Source organism: Carlito syrichta, unplaced genomic scaffold, assembly GCF_000164805.1.
Source record: "Carlito syrichta isolate Samal-C Ts95f unplaced genomic scaffold, Tarsius_syrichta-2.0.1 Scaffold112660, whole genome shotgun sequence".
NCBI classification, from domain to species: Eukaryota; Metazoa; Chordata; class Mammalia; order Primates; family Tarsiidae; genus Carlito; species Carlito syrichta.
In genome coordinates this window covers 101,160-109,804 of record NW_007056756.1, presented here as the reverse complement: position 1 = coordinate 109,804, position 8,645 = coordinate 101,160, and the positions used below count along the sequence as shown (strand labels likewise).

Here is an 8,645-nt window from a genome sequence, read left to right as displayed (position 1 = left end):
TCTACTTGCCCTCTCTCCTCCTGATAGTGGACCAGGGTACCCAGTGTGCTGTCATGTGCCCTTCTCCCTTATCCCTCCAGTCCTGTTAGCAATGTCCAGCACCTGCAAATTCCACCCTTTTGCTTGTGGGACCAGTGATCAGGGCTCGCTTATTTGAGTGAGAACATGTGGTATTTAGTTCTTTGTTTCTGTGATAGTTCACTTAGTATGATGTTCTCTAGCTGCATCCATTAAAGCCAAAAAAAATGTTTTTGCCTTATATGGAAATCTGATGAGCTATTCGAAAGTGGTGGAAAATGTGGAACAATGTTTATTGTGTAGGAATGTCTGGCACATTTGCAGGTGGTCTATCATCTATGGTCACTGTCCATACTAAGTGCCAGCAGTTCCTCCCACCTGCCACCATTGCCACCATCACTTTGGAAATCTGCTTGGCATTATCTATGAAAATTGATCCTATGCATTTCCTATGACCCACCAATTTACTCCTAGTTACACACACGTCAGAAATGAGAACATATATCCATCAAAAGCTTTGGAGGAGAATGTTCGCAGCAGCAGCATTATTCAGATGGAAACAACTCAAATGCCTTCAAGAGTGGAATGGATAAATAAATTGTCCTATATTCCTACAAAGGAATCATATGCAACAGTGAAAATGAACAAATTGCTACCACAGAAACCATGAACAAATCTCACAAACAACGTAAGTGATGGAGCCAGACACAAAGGCATACATAATGTATAGTATTTGTTGGCATAATGACTGCAGGGGAAATGAGGTGTGTTGCAGTGATCCTGACAGCACTCTATGTCCTAGGATTTACCCAGCGGCACCCATTTTGTGGTCATTCTCAGCAGAGGGGAGAGAATGAACACAACTCTCAGGATGAGATTCATGCTGTACTGTTTAGGGAAGGGGGGAAATAACTGCAATTTTTAAAGAAGCCAATTCTCTCCACCCCATTTCTCTAGCCCCCCACTTCCTAGGAGGGGAGCCCTGGGAAAACCAAACCAAGAAACAAATTCCAGCTCAAATCCAAACCCTCAAACAGATCCGGAGACTCAATCGTCCATCACATCCCTCGGCAAAAAAGCGTTCCCAGATTCGTTTCAGGTGATACAAAAGCTACCACCCTAACCACCAAGTCTCTTCGCTGCCAGGATAAGAAGGGGGTGGGGGGACCTTTAAATAATAATGATGATGATGATGATGATGATAATAATAATAAAGGACTCCTAACCTCCTGCCTTGAGCTCCCGGGTCACCCGGGATACCTGGGGCCGCCCTTCCTAGGGGGCGTGGCCAAGTCCCGACCTGGACGCCTTAGCAACCGAGCGAGGCTTTGTGGCGTCCTAGCGCCTCGCCCCTCGCCCCCTCGCCAGCTTCCTGGTTCCCCTCCTCCTCCAGGCTCCAGCCGTCCCTCCCTGGGTCTCTCCCTGGGTCCTGAGAGGGCGAATCTGCACATGCGACGCCGTCCGGGTCAGCTCTCAGGGTTTCCGCTGTGGAGCTGCCCGACAACCTGAGTAGGAGCTGGGGTGGGAAGAGGGGGAGGGGAGGAGGGACGGGGAGGGAAAGAAGGTTTGAGTTTGTTTTTAAAAGAAAAAAAGTCAAAGTATTTCAAGATTTTTGGAATTTTTATTTTTAAGGCACATCCAAAGCTCCGGGGAGAAGGGGCTAGAGGGTGGGAAAATCACTGTTGTGCAAACTCCACATAAGAAAGGAAGAAGAGATTTACTGAGGACTCAGCACGGAGTCGACGGGGAGCCGGAGATGTTGGACACTCTCGTCCCGGCCCTGCAGGACCTGGGCAGGCAGGTGCTGTCCACGCTGCCCTCGCTGAGCCAGGAGGGTAAGCGACAGGGCGCGGGGGCCCTGGGGACTGAACCTCCACCCGCTTCCTTCTTCCCTGCCCGGGGCCCGGCCTGAGTGGCTAGGCTGCCCTGGCAACCAGCTGGTCATCCCATCAGGCCCACGCTGGGTGCCCTAATGAGGGAAATGGGCCGCTGAGGGGTCTGATTAAACGAGCGAGATGATACGTGTACAGCGCTAGCTCAGGGACTTGCACAAAGTGCTCAATAAATGCTACTTCAAAATAACCACCGCCACCCCACCCATTGGTACAGATCACCACCCCTATGCCTACCTAGAAAAAGCTGTTGTACAGGGATCTTCCTTGGCTCCTTTCAGAGTTCATGCAGAGACACGGTTGCTTTTTTGTTGCCCTTGACATCTTGAGGTTGCATTAAGGAAATGAGATGGTCATTAAAAAAAATTACTGGGTAAATGTTTATGGAAGGGGAGCTGGTAGCTCCTCAGAGAAAACTGGTTAGGCTTGGCTAACAGCAAGTCAAAAATCTGTTTTTGGCGTCTTTTTCTTGGAAGAGTCAGCCCAAAGTGACATTGAGATGTCTGCAATGAACCCTTCGGAAAAAAGGTGCTAAGTTGTTATTATTAATACGATCAAGCTGTTATAACTTAGAGATGTTGCCTAGGCTTTGATTAAATGATTTTAGGGGACAAAATAGGAATGAATGCTGCTGTTTTCTCTTCTCCTGCATCATTCCCATTTTTCTCCTGTCGGAACAATTCTAAAAGAAGTGTTAAAGATAATGATTTTATGGATTTGAAAATATTTGCTATACTTATAAATTTATATATAGTCATTCAAGCAATTTGGAAACTACTATGCACTGAGCACTAGAGAGCTAATGGTGAGCAAAAATCTTGGAATTCACAATCGGGGGGGAAGATACACATTAAACAAATAATCACAAATATACAATTACAATTGAAGTGAAAGTTGCTATCAAGGAGGAGGTAAATGGTACGATAACATTTTTTAAAGCACTTTTTTTTTTAGAGCAAGTTTTAGGTTCACAGCACATTAAGTGGAAGGATAGAGATACCCCACAGACCCTCCACCTCCACAATGCAGATTCATTATCAGCATCCTCCACCAGCTGAACGTTTGTTACAACTGATGAACCTACATTGACACACCTTGATTACCCAAGGTTCACTGTTCCTTTAGAGGTCTTTCTTGGTGTTGTACGATGGGTTTAGACATATGTAAAATGACATTATATTGCAGATGTAATAGTACAATACAGTGAATTTTCACTGCTCTAAAATTCCTCTATGTTCTGCCTAATCATCCCTGCACCCAACCCCAACCCATCTCCATAGTTTTATCTTTTCCAGAATGTTGTATAGTTGGAACTATTCAGTATGTAACCATTTCAGGTTAGCTTATTTTACTTATTAATATGCATTTAAGGTTTTTCTATGTCTTTTCATGGCTTGGTAATTTATTTCTTTTTAGTGGTGAATAATATTCCATTATTTAGATGTACCACAGTTTTGAAAAAAAAATTTTAATTTTTTTAGTCATTCACTGAAGGACATTTGTTTACTTCCAAGTTTGGGCAATTATAAATAAAGCTGCTATAAACATCTGTGTGCACGTTTATGTTTTTGGATATAAGTTTTCAATGGATTTAGGTAAGTACCAAGGAGCATGGTTTCTGGATTGTGTGGCAAGAAGGTGTTTAGTTCTGTGAAAAACAGCCAGATTGATTATCTTCTAAGGGGGCTGTACCATGTTGCATTCCCAGCAGTAGTGAATGAGAATTCTCGTTGTTCCACATCATTGCCAGCATTTAGTGTTGTCAATATCTTAGATTTTGATTAGATGTGTATGTTGGTATCTCATTGTTTTAATTTGCATTTTCCTGATGATCTATGATGTGAAGCACCTTTTAATATGCTTATTTGTCATCTGTATATCTTTTATGATGAGGTGTCTGTTAAGGGATTTGGTCCATTTTTAAAAAAATTGGGTTGCTTATTTTTTTTAGTGTTGAATTTTAATAGTTCTTTGCATATTTTGGATAACAGTCCAAATATATTCTCCCAGTCTGTGGCTTGTCTTCTCTTTCTGTTATTATTGTTATGTGCAGAGCAGAAGTTTTAAATTTTAATGAAGTCCAACTTATCAATTATTTGTTTCCCGGATCATGCCTTTAGTGTTTTATCTAAAAAGTCATTGCCATACTCAAGGTCATCAAGATTTTTTCCTGTTATCTTTTAGGAGTTTTGTAGTTTTGTATTTTACATTTAGGTCCATGATCCATCTTGAATGAATTTCTGTGAAAGATGTAAAGTCTGTGCCATTTTAAAAAAATGTGGATATCCAGTTTTTCAGCAACATTTGTTTAAAAGACTATGTGCTTCATTGTATTGCCTTTGCTTATTTCTCAAAGATCAGTTGAGTCTATTTATGTGTGGGCTATTTCTAGGCTCTCTATTCTGTTCCATTGATCTATTTGTGTATCCTTTTGACAATACCATACTGTGTTGATGATTTCAGCTTTATAATAAGTCTTGAAATTGGGTAGTATCAGTCCTCTGACTTTGTCCTTTTCCTTTAATATTGTGTTGTCTATCCTAGGTCTTTTTACTGCCCTTATAAACTTAATAATTAGTTTGCTAATATGCACAAAATAACTCATTGAGATTTTGACTGGGATTGTGTAAAATCCATAGATCAAGTTGGGAAGAACTGACATCTTAACAATATTGAATCTCTCTATCCTTGAAAACGGAATATTCCTCCTTTTACTTAGTTTCTTGTTTTCTTACATCAGAGTTTTGTAGTTTTCCTCATAGGGATTTTGAACATATTTTGTTATAGTTATACCTTAGTGTTTCATTTTGGGGGTACTAATATAAATGGTATTGTATTTTTAATTTTAAATTTCACTTGTCATTGATACCATATAGGAAAGTGATTTTGTATATTAACCTTGTATCCCTCAACTTTGCTACAATTGTATATTCTTTATCAAGTTGAGGATTTTTCTCAATTTCTCCTCTATTCCTAGTATCTGAGAGTATTTTAAAAGTTATGAATAGGTGAGGAATCTTGTCAAATGCCTTTTCTGTATCTATTGATATGAAAATATGATTTTTCTTTTTCAGCTGCTTTGTTGATGTGATGGATTACATTAATTGATCTTTGACTGTTGAACTAGTCTTGTGTACCTGAAATAAATTCCACTGGGTCATGGTGTAAAATTCTTTTTATACATTGCTTGATTTGATTTGCTAATATTTTGCTGAGAATTTTGCATTTATAATCATGAGAGGTCTGTAGTTTTCTCATAATGTCCTTTGGTTTTGGTATTAGGGAAATATTGGCATAAAATAAGTTAGCATTTTTTTCTTCTTCTATCTTCTGAAAGAGATGGCATTTAAATGGTATATAATTTTTTCTTAAACATGTGTTCAAATTCAGCAATGAACCCACCTTGGCCTGGTGCTTTCTGTTTTGGAAGGTTATTACTTATTGATTCAATTTCTTTTTATTATTTTATTTTATTTTTTATTTTTTGGTGTTTAATTTAATTCATTTTAATATACTTGGCCGAGGATTGGTGTCCAAAATTCGGTGGCTCAGTCTGTAATCCCGCGCCTTTGGGAGGCTGAGGTGAGTGGATTGCCTGAGCCCGCGGGTTTGAGACCTGCCTGGGCAACTTGGCGAGACCTCATCTCCACAATAAATAAAAAATGAGCCGGGTGTGATAGCACGTGCCTGTAGTACCAGCTACCTGGAAGGCTGGGGCGGAAGGATTGCCGGAGCCCAGCAGATCGAGGCTGCGGTGGCTGGGAGCGGCCACTGCACTCCAGTCTGGGTGACAGAGTGAGACTCCAACTCAAAAAAAAGAGGAATGCCTAAAAATTAATAATTTAGGAAAAAACACAGAGATCCCACACCTGGACCAGCAGTGTGGGAACTCTGTGGACATGCACTCAGAGAACAATCACAGCCAGTGATAGCTGTTGTTTAAAAACGGTCCTTGAAAGTCTCTGGAAGTTGTCCTAAGGTAGGCATGCAGGAAACAGAAACGTTTGGTCTCCGAGAGAGCATTGAGAGTAGGTGGCACTTGACCCTGACCTGTCCCCGCCCCAATCAATATTTTTTGTTATGGTATTGTGGGGTACAGTTAAGGGTTAGGTATACAAATTGCTTCGTTCAGGCACCCATGTTGATAAGAGGTGTCTCCCCATACCAGACAGATATTTACTACCATTAATCCCATCTACCTCCCTCTCCCCCCCATAGTTTCCCACCACTGTCAGTCATTTTCTTATGGTAATATGTTGGATGATCAAGGTCCACTATATGAGTGACAACATGTGATACTCAGATCTTTGTTTCTGTGAGAGGTCACTCAGTATTATAGGCTGTAGTTCCATCCAGGTTGCTGCGAAATTAATGATATTGTTCTTTTTTATGACTGCGTAGTATTCCATCGTGTATATGTACCACATTTTAAAAATCCAGTCCTCTTTTGATGGACAGGATGGTTGCTTCCAGGTTCTTGCTATTGTGAACAATGCTGTGATAAACATACATGTGCAGGTATCTTTTTTATAGAGTGATTTGAGTTCTTCAGGGTATATTCCCAGTAGGGGGATTGCGGGGTCATATGGGAGGTTGATATTTAGAGCTTTTAGAAATTGCCACACTGCTTTCCACAGAGGTTGCAACAGTATAGAAGAGTTCCCTTTTTGCCACACCCTCTCCAGCAACTGTTATTTTTTGAGTTATTGATAATTGCAATTCTGACTGGAGTTAGGTGGTATCTCAGTGTGGTTTTGATTTGCATCTCCCTGATGATTAGTGAGGTTGAACATGTCTTCATGTGTCTGTTGGCTGCTCAGATGTCTTCCTTTGAGAAGTGTCTGTTCATATCTTTTGCCCATTTTATAATGGGGTTGTTTGTTTTTTTTCTTTTCAGCACGTTTGAGTTCCTTGTAGATCCAGGATGTTAAGCTTTTGTCAGACCTGGAGTTGGAAAATACTTTTTCCCAGTCTGTAGGCTATCTCCCTGCTCTCTTGATGGTTTCTTTGGCTTTGAAGAAGCTTGTTAGTTTATTGAGGTCCCACTTGTCTATCTTATCTCTTATGGCCTGTGGGTTTCAAGTTTTGTTCAGGAATTGGATGCCAGTTCCGATTTCCATGAGAGTATGTCCTTCATTTTCTAAGGTTCTTATGGTTTGAGGTTTTACATTTAGGTCTCTGATCCATTTGGAGTTAATTTTTGTGTATGGGGATAGATAGGGGTCCTGTTTCAATCTTCTGCATGTGGTCAGTCAGTTTTCCCAGCACCATTTACTGAACAGGTTCTCCTCTTCCCAGTGGTAGGTGGTGGAGGCTTTGTTGAAGATGAGTTGGTTGAGAAATTGAGATTTTGCTTCTGAAATCTCAATTCTATTCCATTGGTCTATATGCCTGTTCCTATACCACCAAACTGTTTTGATGATTGTAGCTTTATAGTAAAGTTTGAAGTCTGGTAATATGATACCACCTGCTTTGTTTTTTTTTTGCTGAGGATTGTTCTGGCTATTCTTGGTCGTTTGTGTTTCCATATGAATTCCTGTATTTTTTTTTCTAGGTCTGAGAAGAATGTTGCTGGTAATTTGATGGGTATTGCATTAAATCTGTAGATTGCCTTAGGTAAGATGGACATCTTCACAATGTTGATTCTTCCAATCCATGAGCATGGGATATTTTTCCACTTGTTTGCGTCATCTTTGATTTCTCTGAGCAGTGTTTTGTAGTTTTCATTGTAAAGGTCTTTCACATCTCTGGTTAGGAAGATGCCAAGGTATTTCATTTTTTTGTGGCTATTGTGAATGGAATTGTGCTTTCTATTTGGGTTTCTGTTTATTATTGGTGTAAAGAAATGTGATTGTCTTTTGTACATTTATTTTATGTACTGAGACTTTGCCAAAGTCCTTTATCAGTGTAAGGAGGTTTTTGATAGATTCTCTTGGGTTTACAAGGTACACGATCATGTCATCTGCAAAGAGAGATAACTTGACTTCCTCTTTTCCTGTTTGGATTCCCCTGATTGCCTTCTCTTGTCTGATTGCTCTAGCTAGGACTTCCAATATTATATTGAATAGGAGGGGTGAGAGTGAAAACTGGTTCCAGTTTTCAGGGGAAATGGTTCCAATTTTTGTCCATTTATGAGTATGCTGGCTGTGGGTTTCTCATAGATGGCTTTTACTATTTTGAGGTATGTTACCCATATGCCTAGATGTTCGAGGCTTTTATCAAGAAGGGGTGCTGGATTTTATCAAAAGCTTTTTCTGCATCTAATAATATAACCATGTGGTTTTTTTTTTGACACTGTTGATGTATTTAATTACATTTAAAGTTTTATGAATGTTGAACCAGCTTTGCATCCCAGGTATGAAGCCTACTTGGTCATGAGGGATGATTTTTGAGATGTGTTGTTGAATCTGGTTTGCTAGGATCTTGCTGAGGATTTTAGCATCTATGTTCATCAAAGATATTGGCCTGTAGTTCTCTTTCTTTGTTGGGTCTTTACCTGGCTTGGATATCAATGTGATGTTAGCTTCATAAAATGATTTGGGGAGAATTCCATCTTTCTCAATCACCTGGAATACCTTCAGCAGGATTGGTATCATCTCCTCCTTAAATGTCTTGTAGAATTCTGCTGGAAAGCCATCTGGACACGGGCTTTTTTTTGTAGGTAGTTTTCTTATCACATAGTCAATTTCCTTGATTGTTATTGGTCTATTTATGGTCTCAATTTCTTCTTGTTTC

At 40.1% G+C, this 8,645-nt stretch overlaps 1 protein-coding gene across 2 annotated transcripts in view; it reads left to right on the top strand.

Annotated features, from left to right (window-relative positions):
- The first annotated feature begins 1,774 nt into the window (after positions 1 to 1,774).
- The window catches only part of CCDC81 (coiled-coil domain containing 81), an 87,391-nt gene continuing 80,520 nt past the window's right edge, over positions 1,775 to 8,645 (top strand). For both annotated transcript variants that reach the window (XM_008071048.1, XM_008071042.1), the window contains exon 1: positions 1,775 to 1,853. In XM_008071048.1, coding sequence (XP_008069239.1) covers positions 1,775 to 1,853 — 79 coding nt within the window. The remainder of the gene's footprint in view (positions 1,854 to 8,645) is intronic.